Here is a 21,026-nt window from a genome sequence, read left to right on the forward strand (position 1 = left end):
GGAACTTTTCCTAAAGTTATACATTAGCCCTCTCAAAGTCAGTGTTTAGAACTATGCATGTAAGCCTTACCCCAAAAGGCATTGCTCCTCACATATGTTTACATCCCTCTTAAAGGTGATTTCCAGAGTTGTACATGTAAGTCCTAATTAGAGGCATTGTTTCTCCTACATCGGCAGCCCTCTTAATGGCGATGTTTCTATGTCTACAGCCCTTTCAAAGGCGATTTCCAGAGTTGCACATGTAAGTCCTAATCAGAGGCATTGTTTCTCATACCTCGGCAGCCCTCTCAAAGGCAATGTTTCTATGTCTACAGCCCTCTCAAAGGCAACTTATCTGGAATCATACATATAAGTCCTAATTGGAGGCATTGTTTTGTACGTACATGAGCAGCCCTCTCAAAGGCGGTGTTTTATGTCTACAGCCCTTTCAAAGGGAATTTATCTAGAGCTATGTATGTAAGTCCTAATCAAAGGCATTGCTTTGCACGTATATCGACAGCTTTCTCAAAGGCACTTTTCCTAAAAGTCATACATCAGCCATCTCACAGGCAGTTTCCAAAATCATACATGCAAGTCCTAACAACAGGCATTATTTTATACGTACATCATGAAGTAAATAAATGATATCATACATCAAGGCCCATTGTGGGGCAATATAATACACACGTGTCCAGGCCCATTCAAAGGTGATACATAATATACATACATAGCTGGCCCACCATGGGGCAATGTCTACAAGATACATGAAGAATACATACACACCCACGCGGGGGCTACATCATGCTACAACAAAAAAGCTATGAAGAGGCGGCTAGAGAGAAAAAACCTGTCTGAGATGCGACTTGCGAGAGAGAAAAGAATTGAATGTTTTTTTTTTGGTTTTATATGTTAACCATTGATCGGTAACTGATATTCTATTAAAATTAGATAAACTGTTTAGATTAAAACAAGTAAAAGTTAGTGGTTATGATTTATGTGGGTACTGTATACACCAAAAAAAATGAGGAGTACAGTAGAATGGCCCTTAGTTATATATAATCATCCATATTAAAATTTTTAACTTTATTTGGTTATTTACATTTTTTTTTTTGAGAAAATGGTTTTTTACAGATTAAATTTGATATACCATATATAGTGATTCACAGGAAAAAAATTAACTATTCGTAGATTTCAGGTTTAGATGTATCTTATCTTGGAAATGATTTGCCAGCAACTTGTTTTAAAAAAAAGGGTATGTATTTCCATTTAAAAAGCTTATCGTTTTCTAATGCTGTGTTTTTGAAATGAGATTAGGATAAACCTTATCACTCCCTCGACTCGAGTTTAGAAGGTAACAAGTAACAGCAGAGTGTACAAAATTACGTACTTCTTTTCATAATAATAAAATTAGTATGTCATCATTTGGAAAATCTCAAGAATTGTGAGTCTTAAAATTAAAAGGATAAAAGAAAAAATGGCATGTGGTACCCATGCCATAGGCCGAAATTGAGTTGTTAACATTTTATATCATCATTAAAATGTAAGACCTAAGATTATTCATGATTGCAGAAAAGCGTACATTTGCATGGAAATAGATACATACTACGCCTGGTCAGGATCAGGGTCAGGGTCAGGTTCTGTGATAAAAGATTAGATTAGATGTCATAAAATGAGTTTTTCTTACTCTTTTCACATGATCAAACAACCATGGGCTTTTTCCTCTTTTTTTTTTGGGCCCCAATTAGGCCTGAAGAGTAAGAGTATTATTAATATGTTGTTCCCACCCCACGTAGGAATAGCAATACCGCAATAGAAGAACCTCGGACTCAGAGTCCTAGCTTAAATTAAGTATTTGACGAATATTCGTAAATACTAATATATTATTTATTTATTTTTGTAAATGTAAAGGGTTTTAGAGATTTTGGCGGTTAGGGTTTAGGAAAGCGGAATTTAATTTTTTAATTTTTTTAATTTTATTTTTAAGAAATTGCTTTTATATTTTATTAGGCTTTACACATTTTTACACTACACAACACAACACAACACAACACTGAGTGAGAGTGAGAGACAGACACAGTGTCGGCCTCTCCCTAAAACCCTCATCACTCGTTCTCTCTCTCTCTCTCTCTCTCTCTCTCTCTCTCCTTTCGTCTTCTTCTTCTTCCCCAAAATCCAAAACACCCATTTCTCTTTTTTGCTTTAACAACTCAAAACGCTGCGTTCTAATGCTTCAAACCCACCCTGAGGTATTCTCTCTCTCTCTAGTTTTTTTTTTCTTCTCTTATTTTTGGGGAGGTTTATTTGTTTGAGTGTTATGTGAGTAGCAAGATTGTAGATTTGTATCTGAATTTTGGGTTTTTACGGATTGGTTTTCAATGTTGAGGACTTTAAGGTTAGGACCCATTTGTGTTTTAGGGTTTTGTAAACCCCTAAATTTGTTTTTCCTTTTTTCTTTGTTGTTGTTTCTGTTTTGGGGTTTCTGTTCTTCTTGGACTCTGGTTCGTTTTCTTAATTTTCTTATGCTATATAAATGGCTCGTTATGGTTTTTAAATACGAATTTCACTGCTTTTTCCCGCTTAGCTTGCCTGGTTTGTTCTTATGGTTCTGTTTGGCTGCTGAAAAACCTAGGAAATACAAAGGAAAATATAAAAGCTTGAGTCTAATTATTTATTTATCTTTTTTTTTAATTTTTTATTTATTATTTTTTGTATTCAAGATAAAAATTTTACTTTAACTTAATTATAGGTGTGAGTTTGGATACTTGAACAACAGCCTTTGCCCTCCACCCCACAAGAACTTTGTACTTGTGGAGGGACTATCACGCCAATGATGTACAATGGTTATTTATCTATTTTTTTGATAAGTAATAAATTTTATATTGTTTTAGTTAGAAAGTAATAAGTTTTTTAAAAGAGGAGTTCTATCACAGGATATATATACTCAGAAGTTTTACCAAACCAATTCCTCTTACCATAGACTAGAGCACAAAACCACTCTTGGATGTATTACCCAATGGACTCCAAAAGCCAACAATTCATTTGCATTGTTGCAATGCAACAACAAATGGTCCTCAGTCTTACCACTACCAAGTTACCAAAGTGATTTCTCTCTTAATGAGATTGTCACCTATTGGAATCTTTCCTCATTTTGTTTTATACATAAAGAAAGACATTGCTTTTCAGAGCCTTTGCACCACCAGATGCTTTTCATGGAAGCATCACATCTCATGGGCCCCTGAAAGCCTCATAATGTGATCAAAGATGAAATTTATTATCACTATTCAATCTTCACCTCATGTGATTAAGATGTTTGCTACTTGAGATATTGCAGTACAAGATAGCCAACATAGATTCAATTGACTCCAGTGCTTAATCTCCAAGTAAGAGTTAATTGAGGCATCCTTGATAGTTGCAATGTCATACAATTTTGGATTCATCTCTTTCAATAATTGTCTCCCCACATGCTCTACAGGAAATCTCTTTCATCTGGCCCTAATACTTTTCTATGAGCTACATCCATGGTACTCCTAACCTCCTCATTGACCATTGACCCAATTCTTCCCATATATATATATATGTTTTTGGCAGTTCCCTTTCTGTATTGAAAGGGGGAAAATTGAGAGAACCTGAACTAAGTCTCAAACAAGCTTAATAAGTTTTGGGTATTTTGTCTATTATTATAATTTTTAATCCTCTCATCAGCAAACATGGTATGAAAACAAAAGAAATGAATTTTAATTTTCAATCCTAGATGGACTATTTGTAGTTGTAGTTGTTTCAAAGTTTTTATAATTTTTATTGCTGAAGATTTTGCTAATAGGAAAAGGCATATAACGTGAGAAATATGCAATAAGTCACAAGAGGACCATTCCTGAGCATGTTTTTATTCTTCTTGTCTTGTTCTATGAGCTCTGTGCCTGTTTAGCTATTAATGTGTAGTATTTAGATGGAATTTTATGATTTGTTAAAATATGGAAATTAATCTATGTATCTGATAGGTTTGGCTATTTTCTTTGGAGTTCAATGTATACCTTGTACATAGCATTAATATGCTTCTTAATCTTGCTCAATTACTCTCTTCTATCTTGTTACTACTATTAGATTGATCTTGTTTGCCAATTTTACTTAATTCTTTGGGCTTTTGTGGTTTTTCCTGAATTTTTTAGTTTTCACAGATGATTTTTACAGGAGCTTTTGCTTCAGCTTAAGATTTTTGATGAATTTTGCATTATGCATATGGTTACTGAACTTAGTGTTTGATTAGTGGACAAATGCTTCTGGTGTTTGTACTTTTAATTTGTTGGTGGATTTGCTTGATAGTTGTAGTTTCCATGCATCATAGTTTAGTTGTAATGCTTGTAGTACACTGCCTGTGGGCTTTGGTTCCTTGTATGATTTCATATTTTTCAATGAAGCATTATTACTAATAAAAAAAAATTGTATTTGTTTATGTTCTTAACTACAAGAGTCCAATAAGATGTCTTTAAAAAATTGTCATCATGACTGGGGACTGGTAAAAAAAGAAAATAAGATGATTTTAACCTTATGAAAGGAAAGTTCAAGGAAAGTTCAAGTTAGCAGCGAAATTTGGTAATTTAGGAGCACCAAAAAAACTCAAGTTTAGATAGCCAATAGATGCAGAATTGTTGCTGGGAGGAGTAGGTTTTGAATCTACTAATAATTTCTAAGGCATGGATTGAAAGCAAAGAGAGAGATTAGATAAAAGCTGAATTTTCCTTATTTTGAGGAGATAATTCATTGAGTCGCATTCTCTCTTTGCCAATTTCAACTCTAGACATGAACTGCTGTGTTTTAATCCTTTTAATTAATTGCAGGGATATATTCATGGTAGAGGAGGGCTAGAGATAGGTTTTCTGAATTACTTCAAATATCATATTATCGACTTACTTCAGTGTCCTGGTAGCTAACAAGCGTTTATTTATTGAGTTATCCCGTGGTTTCCTTATCACATATGCCACCTAAAAAGGAAAAACGAAATATGATTATGTACATTCTGATTTGGTTTCTTCCCATTTATTGGTTACTTTGAATTTTTTTTTACCATTTATCAAAGAATGATGGTGAGTGCTTATATATATATATATATATATATATTTTTTTTTTTTTTGCAAAGATACCACATTCTTATCAAAAAACGAAAACACTTTTTCTTTTATAAAAGAAAAGAGAGAGATCATCTGGAGAAATTTCTATCGCAGATTGTTGTATGTATTGGGTAACAAAAAGAAGGATGCTTTTGGGATTCGAGTACTGTTGTCAGACTAAGGGATTTTGTTGTAATAAAGAATGACTGCCACCTCTCCCTTTTTTATGTCATGTTGTGCAAGTGTTCAACATTTAATGATTTTATCAAGGGGATTCATTGTTTTAGTGTAACCATGTGATACATTTTTGCTCTAAAGTTAATATGCAATTAACATAAAGTTTCTTTTTTGGTCAGAAAATGCACAACTCAGGTATTTGAGCATTCTCTCATGTTGCAGTTGCTTTTGCAGTACATAACATTGCTGGAAAACTGAGTGGAGCCTTTAAGAAGAGCTGGATTAATATTAGCTAAAAGACACTGAGATGGCGCATGCGCGGGCTGGTCGCATGCAGGTTGCGTGCATCAGTGTGCGTGGAGAAAAAAAACCCCAACTTTCATCAAGCATAGTAGAGGAAGTAGATTCAAAGGATGATGTTAAAGCAGTTATTAAAGCTGAACCTCTGGTGATTCCAGAAATTCGGAAGAGAAAGCGATTGGGCCGTAGTCAACTTATAGAGATGAAAGCAGCATTACGTGTGGAGGAAAGCCAAGGCAGTAGATATAATAGTAGTCAAAGTATTCAAAGTAACCGTAATCTAAGGAAGATCAACCGTGTAGAAAGATGGTCTGCTGAGAGGTGAAAACCATTTATTATTGCCCCAACTATTGGTGTTTATGTTAATCTATCACGGTGATTGGAGTATGTGTCATGCAGGTACAAACTGGCAGAGAAATATATGTTTGAGGTCTTGAAGGCTGAAGGAGCAACCTTTAGGAACCCAATTTCCCGCCCAGCTCTGAGAACTGCCGCTCGTAAATGCGTTGGTGACACAGGACTGCTAGACCACTTACTGAAGCACATTGACGGTAAAGTGTCACCTGATGGGACTGAGCGGTTCCGGCGGTGCTTCAGCCCTAATGGAATAATGGAGTATTGGCTAGAGAGTGCTGAACTGGTTAATATTCGGCGGGAGGCTGGGTGGCAGGATCCTTACTGGGTTCCACCAGATATGAGGGCAGGTAATGGCCCTTCCCAAGACACTGTTTCTGCTGGGGAACTGATGCTGCTTAAAGCAGAAATGGTCAAACTGAGAAGGTAGTGATTTGGAACTTAAAATTTTAATCATAGAAGGAAAATCATTGTTATTGCTATTAGGATTGCCCCTAAAATTGTTCTTTTGCATAAACAGAGATATGCAGGAGCTGGTATCCAAGAATCAAGAGCAAGATCATGCGGAGGTGAATTTTGAACATCTCACTTATAATATAATCTACTACTTTTAATATTGATTTATGAAACCCCAATTTGGATATTTTATTGACAGCTGATGCACAAGGATCTGTTGAAATATAAAGCTACTGTTGATGAACGCCTGAAGGAGATTACAAAGTCTTTGGTGGGAATGAAGGTATACACTACCATCCATCTTTCAGCTTCTGAGAATTTGATAGATAGAAATGATAGGATGGAATCTTGTTTGCTCTTAGACCAGTAGGACATGTTTTTGTAAATTCAGCTCGGTGAAGCTCCGTCGGATTTTGTTTGTTGACAGGGGATGCATGAGGAATTGATTGCATGGAAAGCTCAAGTTGAGCAGCAGCTGATGGAAATTAAAAATTCTTTGAGCAGCGCACAGGCATCAAAGCAAGACACTACCTTCAGTCCTCCTAATTCTGAAAGATGGGAAGATTGGCTTGAGGGCAGTAACTTAGATAATATCCAGGGGAATGAACTTGTACCTTTTTATGAGAGCACAGATCTGTTTAATGATAAGCAGTTGCAAATTCCCTACTCAGCCATGCCACCTCAGATGATGCCTGGTAATAGCTCATCTGAGGACCCTGTCTGTGCTGGAGATTTAGAGCCATTTAAGGAAGAAATGGCCAAAATGAAAAGGTAATTGTACTAGGTAAATCTAATTTTATAAGAAATTTGTAATGGTTGATCTTACTTGTGCCCTCCTTTTTTTGCATCAAAATAGAGATGTGTCAGAGCTGGTGACCAAGAAGCAAGAGGAAGATCATGCTAATGTGACCCCAGATTCTTCTGCTACTGCCAATTCAAAGTCGGACATTGATAACTCGTTACTTCCATTTCAGGTATGTTGAAAAGCAGATAAGTATAGGATAGTTTGATACCTAAATTCATATGTCAACTCCATAGAGGTTTTACATTTTTACCTTTTCTGACAGGAAATGATTATGGAGCTATTTAAGTGGAAGGATAAGATGGAGCAGCAGCTGGAGCAGATTTCAAATTCTGTGAGTTGTATGCAGGCATCAAATCAAATAGATTTTCTCCTGCCCTTCAGCTGTTAAGAGATGGAAATCATAGCATAGGATGTCAGTGTTTAGCTCCGTGTCCTGGAGAAGCATAGATACCTTTTAACTAGTAGGATTTAGGTCTTGTACAGAAATTACAAGTCAAATGCGTGACCCCCCCAAATTTCAACCTTTAATCCAGTAGGTTCCATATCTAACCTGCAAGATCAGTCAACCTAATTTAATGAGCGACTTTGTCAACAACCATGACTTAATTATGTGGTGTAAATTGTTGATATTTTGCCTTTTAACAGAGATAAGGCATAGGAAGCAGTTGGTTCCATTGTTGGATGGTTTAGACCTTTTATAGGAGTCTGCTTTTTCTACTGGGATCAATGACCTGTTGGCCTTGCTTATTTATTTTCTTCTTCGTTGATGATGTGATATATAAATATATTTATTTGCTACAGCATTCATAGTTGTGAAGGCATCTAGGCATGGATGAGTTATGATAGATTGATGATAGACTAAAATCATGATGATAATGATGAGAGGGCAGGGAATTGATTGTTACAAACTGGAATTATGGGGAGATGCAGCTGGAAGTTCTCATTAGAGGCAAGTGTGTATTACACGACACAATCTAATGATGAAGGCTCTGGTATAAGCCTCATTGTTTAACCCCGATGTGGTAGGAACCTTCTCTGTGGCCATAACTGTCAAAGCTTTCTGTTTTTGCCATCTGTGTGAAGTCTTACTGAATTGAAGACCCAACAACTGGGACGTTCTCATTAGACGAATAGAAACTAATAAGACCACTCTGCGAGTGACCAGAAATTGTTAATTTTTCTAGGCACAATGAATTGTTTGATCAGGATTATAGCACAATTTTCGCAATTGGCGTTGAATATTTGGTATTGGCTTGCCTCTTGACTCTTGAAACCAAGCACGTTAGATGGAAGACGTTTGATTTTATCAGAACCATTCACATGTAGTGATTCAAGCCTAATCGGGTTATATTGTTGATGCCAATTTCCCACATGATGAAGGCCTTAGTCCAATTGGTGTAAATTGAACCCACGTAATTAAGTATATGTATAACTTGAGTTTTCAATGTGAGAGATTCTAAGTAAACTTCATTTTTAAGCACCCAATTGGCCAAAAACACTAATAATGTATATATGTTGATGAAAGTTGTTACTCATTCTTGACGGAATGGTCGAATACGAATTGTTGGAGTGTCATAGGTCACATAAATGAAAATCATTTCTTGAAGCGACGCATGCATAAATGGAGACTGGTCTCTTCTTTTTATATATATAAAGAAAAAAGAAAAAGAATGAAAGGGTATTAGAGCAATTGCACAAGTGCTTCTAAAATTTTCAGTCTATTTGACAAAGCACTTACATTAGCTTATCTATTCTACACCTTCTTTTATTTAAACAATCATTCTATATTCTTTTTTAAAATTATTTCTAACAATCCATATTAAAAAACACTTTACTCTCTCTCTCTCTCTCTCTTTGTCTCACTTTTTTTTTTTCTTCTTCTTTCTTCCCTCTCTTCATTGGTCAATTTTTTCTTCTTCCTTCCCTCTTTCTATAAACAAACCTCCAAACTCCCTAAACAAACCTCCATACTTCACTTAAACACAAGCCCATGTCAATCCTAATCCATATTCAAGATTTTTAGACAAATTTGAGATTTGTCTCTTCACTTTCTCACTCATGGAAGTGGCTAGCACTCCACCAGAGCCTCCATGGCAGCGACGATGGCAACATCAACGTGGATTTGGGGCTGATTTGGGTTATTTGAATTGGATTTCTGTTGGGTTTTGTTTGGGTTGTTTTTGAGTTGGATTTGTGATGAGTTTTTAGATTTGTTTGAATTGGTTTGTTTTGTTAAAGTTTTCAATTATCAGATTTGTGATGGATTGGATTTGTGGAGTTTTCAGCTTGGGTTTGTTTTGGGTTGAATCAGGGAAGAGAGAGAGAGTTGGCCAAAGAGAGAGTCAGGGGCAAAGAGAGGGAAGGGGGTGAGAGAGGAGAGAGAAAATATATTTAAATAATGAAATAGAAAGCTATAGTAACCTTGTATACATAATTGCCATAGCATTTTTGCATATGCACAGTACTATAGACCCATTGATGTGGGTTGTTTCTTAGCAAAAATGTGTAAAATTGACACTGTTTCTATTTTTCAAGGACTGATGCTATTGCTCTTATGAAGTGCTTTCCAAAGAGAAACATGACACATAAGATTTTTTTGTAAAAGTGTTGTGAAAATATTGTGTACATATCATTTTTTTTTCCCATTCCCTTAAGTTTTGGTTTGGCTGAAATATATATATTTTTTTTCCATTCCCTTAGTTCTTGTTCAACTCTCCTTTGTTTCCTAACCAGGATAAAGCTTTGAGACCCTTCCATGCTGATTTTACCACCCTGGCACTAGCTTCATCCCTCGTCCACATAGCTTCAAATTGGAATGGTCGCACAACTTTAGAGTAATCCATATGAGTATCTAGCCTAATTAGGTTATGGTTAGAAGATGGTGCTACCAAATGTCCTAGTCACAAATGCAGTAGTCTAGCCTTTCTCTGATGTTTGCATACCTCGATCTTCTATTTGACCAAGTGTAACAAGTCCCTGTGAACTCAAGGTCAATGGCACCAGTATTAAACATGAAAGACCTTAGAATTCTTTTGGAGCAATCACCAATCATACAGTTGAAGTCCCCTTAGAAGGAGTTTTATCAATTTTTCAATTCTTTCCCATTTTTTGGTTTCCCATATGACTAGGAGTACCATAGATGTCATTGCAATAGATTGTAAAATAATTTGTATAGAGTTATTGAAATAATCTCTTAATATTTGTCATTGCAATGTTTTATTTATTTTAAAGTTATTGCAACGATTTTTTTATTCTAAGTTATTGCAACAAAATTTTCTAATGCAATAAGTTATTAAGATCTCTATTGCAATTGAAGATTATAAGCGTAATTGCAACTAATTATTGGTAATGCAATAATTTACCAATTTTAAGTTTTTATTGCAACAAGTTTTAAACAAGGTTATTGCAATAAAGTAGTTGCTACTACTTTAGCTGATGCAATTGAAATGAGGCTATTGGATGCTTTTGCATCAAATAATATTGAAATTATCAATAAACACGACAAGTACCATATATCTATGTTAAAAGCAAAGGTATAAAATACAAATACTAGAACACTAACAAGTGCATTAAAATTGCTATGAAGCCTAATTTTATCAATCCAAAAGGTAGATATCTTGATATAGTGCTTCCACTTTGATGTAAGAGTATTCCCATCAAGAATTCTAAATTTTTTAGCATTTAACACTTCAAAAACCTACTTTATTTATTATAACATCCCAATTTAAGATACATCAAACATCAAAGCATCTATATTTTTTACCATTTCATTTAAATAATATAAACTACTCGTTAAAATAATAATAATAAAACAACTACACAAAAATCTATAGCAACCAGCCAACTCCCTCCTCCACCACCCCTTTCCTCCATTTTCTCGGTAAGTAAACAGAGATTCAAGGAAACTTTGAATGTGAAAAAGAACAGAAATTGAATGAACCCCATTATAATTGAACCCAAAAATCAATACATTCATATCTCAATTTCCAATTTTGATTTTTCTTTCCCACCATTTTTTGGGAAACCAAACAAACAGTAGTATTAACGAAAAAAACAGAGTATGAAATAAGAAACAATAGAATGAACCAGCACCATTTGATCCAACAAGGAGGTAGCGATCACCAGAGTGAAGAGAGAGAGAGAAATCTTCAATTAAACGAGTGGAACCTGGTGGAGGATGACCATCGATTCTCAGGTACGTGAATTTTAGATTGTTGGTCTTTATCATTGGCTCTGACTTTTCACTTTGCTTCAATCCCACCACTACCCACCCACCTCGTTCTCAACCCCAAGCAATATGCACCACCCCGATCTCAACCCCAGACCACAACTCACAGCCAAAAAAAACCCACAAACCAAATCAACCAAATCGGACCACGACTCATTCGATCCACGCTCCGACCCACGAACAATCAGACCCATGCTTCGATCCACGCTCATGACTCCTTCAATCCACGCTCTAAACTAGAAACCCACACTTCGACCCATGACTCCTTCGATCCACGCAGACCCATGAAGAGAGAACAAAGAACAGAGAACAGAGATGAGTTTGGCAGCGTGGGTTGAGGGAAGGGAAGAGCGGCTTGGGTTGGGGGAGAACGAAGAATAAAAAAAAGGAGAGGTAGAGGCGTAGGTGTGGGAGAAAGAGAGAACTAGAAAAAATGAGGGAAAACAAGAGGAGATAGGCGCGAAAAGGGAAGCGTGTGAGAGGGAAGAGAAACGTGTTTTATGAAACAAATATATATTTTTTACAATCTTGCTACAGTGGGCTGCTAGAGATAGCAGTCCACTGTAGCTGGATTGCAAAATTAATAGGATTTAAGAGCTTTAATGGAATATGCCTTTTGATCTTTTGATGCTAAAATTTAGCATTTATAGCATTTGAGGGTGTTGATGAGAATGCTTTAAAGCTAATGAGGCATTCATTGTCCAGAAGCCTAAAAAAAGAAAAGGTCATATTTATGAGTATGACAGATGTATTAAATCAAAGTTATTTCTTTGGTAGAAACAAGAAAGAAAGCCAATAACACCCAAGGTGTTCTCCCATTACCAGAAAAGAGATGGTAATAGGGGTGGTCAATTGGTTCTTTGCGAGATTTTGGAGCAGAACATAGTTTATAGTCCACTTGTCCCAAAATAGTATGCACTCTTTACCAAGAAACTTTCATTTCTTGTTAAGATATAAATTTTTGTACAATTTATTGTAAGGACAAATATTAGTATATCATTGCAATAACTTGATATATGTTATTTTACAATCTATTGTTATGACAAATTTTAAGATATCATTGCAATAACTTGATATAAATTATTTTACAATCTATTGCAATGACAAACTTGATTGAATTATCTATAACTACGAATATATTGTTGCAATAGTTTGATCTAAATTATTTTTTCCAATTATTTGCAATCTATTGCAATAAGATTTGTGAAGTAATAGTCTATTATTATAAGATATTCAAAGCAGTAAATCGTTTACTGTAACAAAAAATATATTATTGTATCGAAAGCCCTCACACTACCTGTAAGTTTCGTGATATGTACCCCCTTTAGATGACATATCGGCATGTCAGTTCCTTCTCATGAAGGCGGAGTTCACGGTACTTAACCTCCTTGAAAGTGGTTTTATCACTATTTTGATATCTGTATCAGCATGTCGGTTCCTTTTCATATTGTTTACAGTTAAATTGCAATTAGAATGAATGATCTTTGACAAAGAAATCAAGGAAAGGAAAAAAAACATAAAAAGTACCTAAACATTTCTAAGTTGTAAAAGGGGTGATCTATTCTTATGTAGCCAAAAATCTATAAATTTTGCCATCACCCACAACACAGTAGCAATAAAAGTAAGGTCCATTTGCAAGATAACTTAGGGTTTGAACGATTCTTATATAAAAATTTAAAAAATTGAGTGGAAAGAAAAATCTATATGCACTTAAAGTATTGTCAAGAATTCAAAATAAAAAGTACATATAATGAATATAATGATAAAGGTCATAAGTAATGAGGGTGCAAGGAGAAAATCGGCCATAAAACAAAGAGAGGGAGAGCTAGAGAGTGAGATGACATAACCTTAAGAGAGGAGATGGCTAGATCGGAAAGCACCGTTGGTGGTGGTGATGTGGGACTCAGTGGCTAGCAGCAATGATGGAGATTCGACCATGAGAGAGAGAGAGAGAGAGAGAGAGAGAGAGAGAGAGAGAGATAGAGCGAGAGAGAGAGAGAGAGTGTGTGTGTGTGTGTGTGTGTGTGTCTTTCTAAAATTTGGAAAAACTGAAGACAGAAGAATAGAGAAAGGAAAGAGGAAAGGTGAATCACGTGAATCACGTGAATCACTAACGTTTCTTATATGAGGTGTCAACTTTATAACCATTAGATTAAATCAATGGTCTAGATTAATAGAATTGCACACCGTGCAATACCCTAGGTATTGCATGGTGTGCACACTCAAATCTGGGTTAATGGGCCAACTGTGTAATTGGGCTCGTTTATGGGTATCCTGTAGTGGGAAGTTCCTTTGGACAAAGATTGAGGCCCACAAGGATGGTTGATCAAACTGACCGAACATTCTCACTCCTGAATTTCCTCACTTGCTCTCTTTATTCTCTAGCTCTCCATTATTCAGTGTCTAGCCCCTCTTTCTTCTGTTTTCTCCCTATTTATAGCCTTTCGTTGGTGGATCAACAATGATTGTTTTTAATGTCCTTCGTGCAGGTGGGGCCCATTAGGATTATTCCTAACGAGAAGGGCCCCACTTTGGAAATAGAAACTCAATCCTTGGGACTCACAATAAACGTTGGGTGTTGCTCGGCAGTGATATTTCCCAAGGCATTATCGAAGTATACCGAAATGGATCTGAGCATGGCTAGCCCTTGAGGACAACACAATCCACGGTTCAAGCTACTGAATAACATAAATTGGGCCTATCATGGAGCCATTATCCAACCACCCCACGTTTAGGCTTACTGGTAATGGGCCAATGACCGTACAATAGCCCCCCTTAATTCTTTCCCCGTTCACGAGGATAGGATTAAGAATCCTTATCACATATACATTTTTTTTCTTGGGGATACCAATCGTCAGTCATTAATTACAGACAAGACAACCTGTATGTTTGACAGATAGAATGACAGGTTGTCTCATTAAACGACCATCATTGCCAGATGGTTCGTGTACCGAGGCTATGCATGTGACGGTTACAAAAAAGGGAATTTAATTGCTTTCCCACCTGAACTTCCATTTAATGACTCCTAAATCCCTTTTTCCTATAAAATGCAACTCCCATCTCTTTAGTTTATTTCTTACTTCCCTTATTTCTGAGCGCCCTAGATTCTCGAGCACAAATTCCTTCCCGAGCAAGTCTCTCTTAGCGTTTCTACTGTAAGTTCTTCATTCCTTACCTTGATTTTAAGTTTCCTTCCCTTTATCTAACATACTAGAATGGGTTTCTCACACCTTCTTAGGACCGAGGCTGCTTTAGCCAATTTTAGGGCTAAATTTGCCATTCCTTTAGATATAGATGTAGCATACTATCACGAGGATAATATAGCAAGCGATAAGTGCCCTCATGTAGTGCTCTTCCCATTGATGGCAATATTAGAGGGTGGGGTAAGAATTCCTATAGATCTGTTAATACTTAGGACCCTTAGATTTCACAGCCTCTGCCCCAACCAACTTCCACCAAATTTTTACCAAGTAGTGAGTAGTGTAATTCAGCTTAATGACTTATACGGATTACACCTCAACCATCACGACATTAAATTCATGTACAGTCTGTGCTGTAACGAGAGGTTGGGGTATTACCTTAAGGTTAGGGACACCATGATACGATTGATATCATGCCTCCCTGACTCCAATAAAAACTCAGCATGAGAGTTTGTTGGAGTGAGCGACAACTGGCTTGTCGACGAGTTAATCTGCCCGACCTCGCCTTGGGATATTGGTTAGTACCCCCCATCTATTATAACTTGTATCATCACTATTGAAATTTTATTATTTATCTATTATAGTTACTATTTTTAGTTGGATGCTAATAATTTCCTTTGTTTATGCAGACATTAAAAGATACAGGCCAAATCCTAGTGTCATACAAGCGCGGGACTTGAATTTCGTGATTTGGTCCGAGATATTTATGCACTTTGATGGTCAACTGCTGGCATCTCATCTCATCCTCAACTGCACTCCTGCATACACAAGTTTCTAAGACCCTAGACAAGCATTGACCATGGGCAGTCCCCTCCTTTTATACCTTAACATTCGGTTGCGTAGTTTCCTCCCTAGATGATTAACTCTCGGTGAGGCTTGAAGGCTTGGCCTTAGGCAAATAAGGGAGGGTTCACTACTACTAGTTAGGGACAGTTCAACAGACAGAGTGTTCCACGATCGGGCCGAGCAAATCCCTATTGAAGAGCCCAACGAAGAGGTTCATGTTGAGGGGTAGGTGGTAGTTGAATCTGTGGACTCTTCATTAGATGTTGTCGAGGACCCAGACGCTGAGATGGTAGTGAAAAGAACAATGACGGCTGGTCAATTCCTGCCTGGCGAGCGACCAACCATTCATTGGCAGGCACCTCCTCCCCTAGCTCCCCAGGGACGAAAGAGGCCCCACAACACACCTGAGTCTCCCCTGCTCTGACCAACTGCTTATCATTCGTGAACCCATTTCAGACCCTGGACCTGCTGCAGCTATGGGTTTGAATGTGGCCTCTTCCTTGGCACCACTTGCGGTTGGATGGCAGAGCATTTTCCAGCTCAGTAATCGGCCTCTCCATGTGACGTCTAGTGTTTGGAATTAGGCTAATGGGCAAGGTGATTGGATTGCCTGTAGCCTAAGGAAAGCCTTTCAACTGCCCAACGATGTGCAATATTTTGCGGATGGTAGTGATGAAGCAGTGGTAGTTCGGTTGGAATGGCATATCATCGCGGTATGTTTTTAACTATTATGTCATTTATCTGACTTCTTTTTCTATTGTGTTTGTTTGTCGTTGTTGTTGTGTGTGTGTGTGTGTTTTTTTTTTTTTAAAGAAAAAAATCTTTAATTGGTGTATTAGGTTGCCCAATTGGCGCACATGATGGAGGGTCGATTGAGAGGCTCGACAGAGTAGGCTGAAAAGGAGAGGGCTCTGAAAGAGGTGGCGGAGGCTAACTTATGAGATAGGGGCACCGCACTAAAGGTCGTCGAGAAAATTGCTGCAGATGCCGAGGGAGCCCGCACACTGGCCGAGCAACGGGCAGCAGATTTGGAGGCCAAACTGGGGGAGATGGAGATCAGGCCGGTTGAAGCTGAAAGTGTAGTCTCAGTTAGAGACAAAGAAGTGGCTGATCTGAAGGAGGTGGTAGAGGAGAGCGAAAATAAATTCTACAACCTAGGGTTCGCCGATGCCGAGAATTCTAATGAGCCGATCATGTTTGAGTCGTGGCGATACGAGTTAGGCGAAGGATGGATGGCCACAGTAAATGCACTAGGTATCCCTGAGGACTATCCTTTCAAGGATTCCTAGCAAGTCCCTTATCCTGAGCCCCTACCTCCTCCCGTCTAAGATCTCACCCGTGCTGAAGAAGAAGAAAGCCAGAGTATGAGAGCCTTAGTTGAAGAAATTGACTCCCATGCTGAAGTTATAGAACTCGACATTTCAAGTAACCGAAAAGTTGGACAGGATCAAACTCTTCAGCCTACTCTTTCAATCGCCGACCTTCTAACTACCGCAAATACACCTCTCCCTCCTCCTGAGCAAGTCTAAGACCCTGGAGCTTAGAATCTGAAGTTAATCTTTAACAAGTGCCTGTTTTTATTTTTATAGTCTCTCTTTTTCTTTTTCTTTTTTTTAAAGAAAATCACCGGGGTTTGGTGATGTAACCCTTAAACTTTATTTGTATTCACCGAGGTTTGGTGATGAAACATTTGAATTATGTCTACTTTGTGTATTGAATTTTTATTTTCTTTCTTTCTTACCTTCCTACTCATATTATGCGAAGTTTTTATGGACTGTTGCCTTACTTTGTATGCTTTATTTATTATGCTCGGTACCTCTTGAACATTCTCAACAAGTATTCATCATGCTTAATCATGATTTGAATCTTAGCTTAAACTTTCCGAGCACAAACCTTCCTGTATGGTCGGTGGTTAGAGTCTGGTTAGGAGTAAGTTATCGCTCTTATAAACTTAGGGATAAGTTTTTCTCTTAGTTTGTAGCTGGAGTCAGACCATGGCTAGTTTTCTATCATTAGAAAATTTGCATTAAGGTTTCCACCTAGTCAGTGACCGAGGTCAGGTCGAGGTTAGGTTTCCATCCTTAGAAAATTTGCATTAAGGTTTCCACCTAGTCGGTGACTGGGGTCAGGCCAAGACTATGTTTCTATCCTTAGAAAATTTGTAGTAAGGTTTCCACCTAGTCGGTGATTGGGGTCAGACTGAGGCTAAGTTTCCACCTAGTCGGTGATCGGGGTCAGGCCGAGGCTAGGTTTCTATCGTTAGAAAATTTGTAGTAAGGTTTCCACCTAGTCGGTGATTGGGGTTAGACCGAGGCTAGGTTTCCATCTAGTCGGTGACCGGGGTCAGGCCGAGGCTAGGTTTCCATCCTTAGAAAATTTGTAGTAAGGTTTCTACCTAGTCGGTGACTGAGGTCAGGCCGAGGCTAGGTTTCTGTCCTTAGAAATGGTGATATGCTGTCTTGGGTGGCACAAGGTATATATATTACACACATATACAGTACTACATGTAGACTAGTAATTAAACATACTGGCCTTCTAAACTTTACATACTTAATGGTAATACTTCTTCAAGTTTTGTACATTTCATAGTCGGGGAAGTGGTTTCTCCTCCATATATTCTAAATAGTATGCTCCTACCTTGGCTATGGCAGTGACTCTACACGGCCCTTCCCAATTCGAGGAGAGCTTCCCAGCGTTGATATCTCGAGCACTCCCTACCACCCTGCGTAGCACCAGGTCTCTGACATGAAATTCTCTTGTCCTTACCCCTTTATCATATCGTTGAGCCAGCTTCTGTTGGTAGTTGGCCAATCAAATAGCCGCCATTTCTTGGTATTCTTCCAGCAAGTCTAGTTATTTTGCCATTAACTTATCATTCTCAGCTATAGAAAAATCTGAGATCCTCATGCTAGATAACCTTATTTCCACAGGTATAACTGCTTTTGCCCCGTACATTAGGGAATACGGGGTTTCTCTTGTTGATCTTCACAGCGTTGTTCAGTAAGCCCATAGCACGTTTGGCAACTCCTCGATCCATCGGCCCTTAGCTCATTCTAACCTTTTCTTCAACCCGTTAACGATTGCTTTTTTTGTAGCTTTGGCTTGGCCATTGCTCTAAGGATATGATGGGGTCGAATAATTGTTCTTTATTCCGAGGTCGCTATAGTACTTGCGGAAGGCCTTGCTATCAAATTGCAAGCCATTATTTGACACTAAGGACTCCGGCACTTCGAATCTCGTCACTATACTCTTCCAAACAAACTTCTAGACATCTACATCCTGGAGATTAGCCAATGCTTCAACTTCGACCCATTTGGTGAAATAATCAACGACTACCAAAACAAATCTCCTATTCCCGGTCGCACGAGAAAATGGGCCAATGATGTCTAGCCCCCATTGAGCAAAAGGCCATGGATTACTAATGGGATTTAGGCTTCCTACCAGCTGATGTATGATGGGAGCATGCTTCTGGCACTGCTCGCACCTTTTCGCATATTCGACAGCATCCCTTTGCATTCTAGGCCACCAGAACCCCTACCGACCTCTAATGTGGCTGCCACATAGCCTTTCATGTAGTTTGGCTAAAAGTTCATTAACCTTTTCAATGAAGGCACAATAGATAAGGTCCCCCAAAATATCTTTGGTATAATCTTTGATCCTTGGACTACCAGAACCAAGCAGCCATCCTGCACACTTTATTAGCTTCTTTGCCTTCACTTGGAAGACGGTCCTCGGTCAGGAACTTTAAAATCTGATCCATCTAGGTAGACTCGAGTGACAAAACAGTCGAGACCTCCACTTTTAGGTTAATATTGGGCTCTTGTACTACTTCAACCTTGATCAACTGAGGTATTTCATTGGCTAACGAAGATGCCAATGTTGCCGAAGAATCAGCATGTCTGTTCTGCCTTCGGGTAATTTGAACTATCTTTACTCTCTGAAACTTGCTCATCATCTGGTTCACTATCTTTAAATAATCAATCATCTGAGAATCCTTAGCCTTAAAGCTTCCCTCAAATTGACTAAGCACTAGCTGAGAATTCGAATATATCTCCAAATCGGCTGCTTCAAGGCTAAGCGTGGCTCTCAATCCTGCAAGAAGTGCCTCATACTCAGCCTTGTTATTTGATGCTCTAAAACCTAACATTAGAGGATGTTCTAGATTTACTCCCTCTGGTGATATAATGACGATACCAACCCTTGCACCCTTTGCATTGGACGCGCTGTCTACAAACACCTTCCACGGCCGAGCTTCCACATTGCACACCACCCCAAGGCCTCCTTTGTTAGGAGTGAATTCCGCAATAAAGTCGGCGAGCACTTGGCGTTTGACTGAACTTCTTGGCCTGTATTGTATATCGAACGACCCAAGTCTGGTTCCCCATTTAGCTATTCGGTTCGTGAAGTTAGATCTCTTAAGCAAGGATTGCAGAGGATACTTAATGAATACATACACTGTGTGGGCTTGAAAATAGTGGGGTAACTTCTTGGTAGCATGGACTAACGCTAATGCGAGCTTCTCCAATGGTTAATACTTGGTTTCTGCATCAACCAATGTTTTACTGTTGTAATATATTGGCCTCTGTACTCCCCTAATCCTTCAATAACACTACACTCACAGCATGCTTGGATATTACTAAATACATGTATAAGTCTTCATCTGGATCCAGACAAGATAATATCATCGCACTCATTAAGTATTTCTTCAAGTCTTGAAAGGCCTTTTCACATTCTTCGATCCAATGAAATCCCTTGCATTTCTTAAACAGCTGATTAAAAGGGTGACACCTGTCCGCTGACTTCGACACAAATTAATTCAACATGGCTATCATCCTGGTAACTTCTACACATCCTTAGGGTTACTCGGTGGCTTGAGCCGCTCTATGGGACTTATCTGATCGGGGTTCACCTTTATTCCCCAATGAGTGATCATATGCCCAAGAAACTTGCCAGCACCCACACTGAAGATGCACTTGTTGGCATTGAGACGTAACCTATGCCGCCTAAGTATTTCAAATACCTCCATCAAATCATCTATGTGTCTTTGATTTTCTCGGCTTTTCACAACCATATCATCTATATACATCTCCACTGTGCTCCTAATCTTATCCCTGAACATCCTACTTATCATCCTTTAATAAGTAGCCCCCGCATTTTTAAGGTTGAAGGGCATTACTGTGTAGTGATAATTGGCTTCAGGTGATATAAATGATGTCTTCTCTTGATCCTCAGTGGCCAAAGAAATTTGATGGTAGCCCTAGAAAGCATCTAAGAAACTCATCCTTGGGTGCCCACAAGTAACATCTACTAGCTGATCAATCTTTGACACTAGAAATGGATCCTTAGGACATGCCCAGTTAAGATCAATAAAATCAAGACAAACTCTTCATTTACCATTCTTCTTCTTCACCATCACGGTGTAAGACAACCATTCTGGAAAAAAAGACCTCCTTGATTTCCCCCGCTTGCTTCAACTTTTCAACCTTCTGCTTCACAGCTTCAACGTGTTGTTAGCCGATCTCCTCGGTTTTTGCTTCTTTGGGGGAAATGAAGGATCTAGATTTAGCTTGTGGGTAATAAATGCTAGGTCCACCCCAGGTACATCATATGGACTCCAAGTAAAAATGTCCAAATTT

The 21,026-nt window shown here is 38.2% G+C and overlaps 2 protein-coding genes across 4 annotated transcripts; one reads left to right on the plus strand and one right to left on the minus strand.

The window, feature by feature from the left end:
• The first annotated feature begins 2,016 nt into the window (after positions 1–2,016).
• Positions 2,017–7,976, plus strand: LOC142632216 (uncharacterized). Of its 3 annotated transcripts, none has more exons than XM_075806637.1 (8): positions 2,017–2,225; positions 5,496–5,882; positions 5,961–6,341; positions 6,436–6,484; positions 6,571–6,654; positions 6,799–7,142; positions 7,228–7,345; positions 7,439–7,976. In XM_075806637.1, exons 2-8 carry the CDS (start codon positions 5,569–5,571, stop codon positions 7,562–7,564), a joined length of 1,416 nt encoding a protein of 471 aa, XP_075662752.1. In that variant the 5' UTR covers positions 2,017–2,225; positions 5,496–5,568; the 3' UTR covers positions 7,565–7,976. The 3 variants fall into 3 exon arrangements, with proteins under 3 accessions (XP_075662752.1, XP_075662753.1, XP_075662754.1); XM_075806638.1 differs by having other exon boundaries at positions 2,021–2,225; positions 5,441–5,882; XM_075806639.1 differs by having other exon boundaries at positions 2,092–2,225; positions 5,484–5,882.
• Positions 7,977–19,150: 11,174 nt separating this feature from the next.
• On the minus strand, positions 19,151–20,521 carry LOC142632558 (uncharacterized). The gene is made up of 2 exons (XM_075806938.1): positions 20,300–20,521; positions 19,151–19,804 (listed from the first exon to the last, which is right to left on the minus strand). The coding sequence occupies exons 1-2, from the start codon at positions 20,519–20,521 to the stop codon at positions 19,151–19,153; spliced, it is 876 nt and encodes a 291-aa protein (XP_075663053.1).
• Positions 20,522–21,026: the final 505 nt, after the last annotated feature.

This window comes from Castanea sativa, chromosome 4, assembly GCF_040712315.1.
Source record: "Castanea sativa cultivar Marrone di Chiusa Pesio chromosome 4, ASM4071231v1".
NCBI lineage: Eukaryota > Viridiplantae > Streptophyta > Magnoliopsida > Fagales > Fagaceae > Castanea > Castanea sativa.

Coding starts and splice junctions, on each gene's coding strand:
- LOC142632216 (XM_075806637.1), top strand. CDS start 5,569: ATGGCGCATGCGCGGGCTGGTCGCATGCAGGTTGCGTGCATCAGTGTG. Junction 5,883..5,960: donor GAAAGATGGTCTGCTGAGAG/GTGAAAACCATT, acceptor TGTGTCATGCAG/GTACAAACTGGCAGAGAAAT. Junction 6,655..6,798: donor AGTCTTTGGTGGGAATGAAG/GTATACACTACC, acceptor GTTTGTTGACAG/GGGATGCATGAGGAATTGAT.
- LOC142632558 (XM_075806938.1), bottom strand. CDS start 20,521: ATGATAAGTAGGATGTTCAGGGATAAGATTAGGAGCACAGTGGAGATG. Junction 19,805..20,299: donor TCACTCATTGGGGAATAAAG/GTGAACCCCGAT, acceptor TCCTTGCTTAAG/AGATCTAACTTCACGAACCG.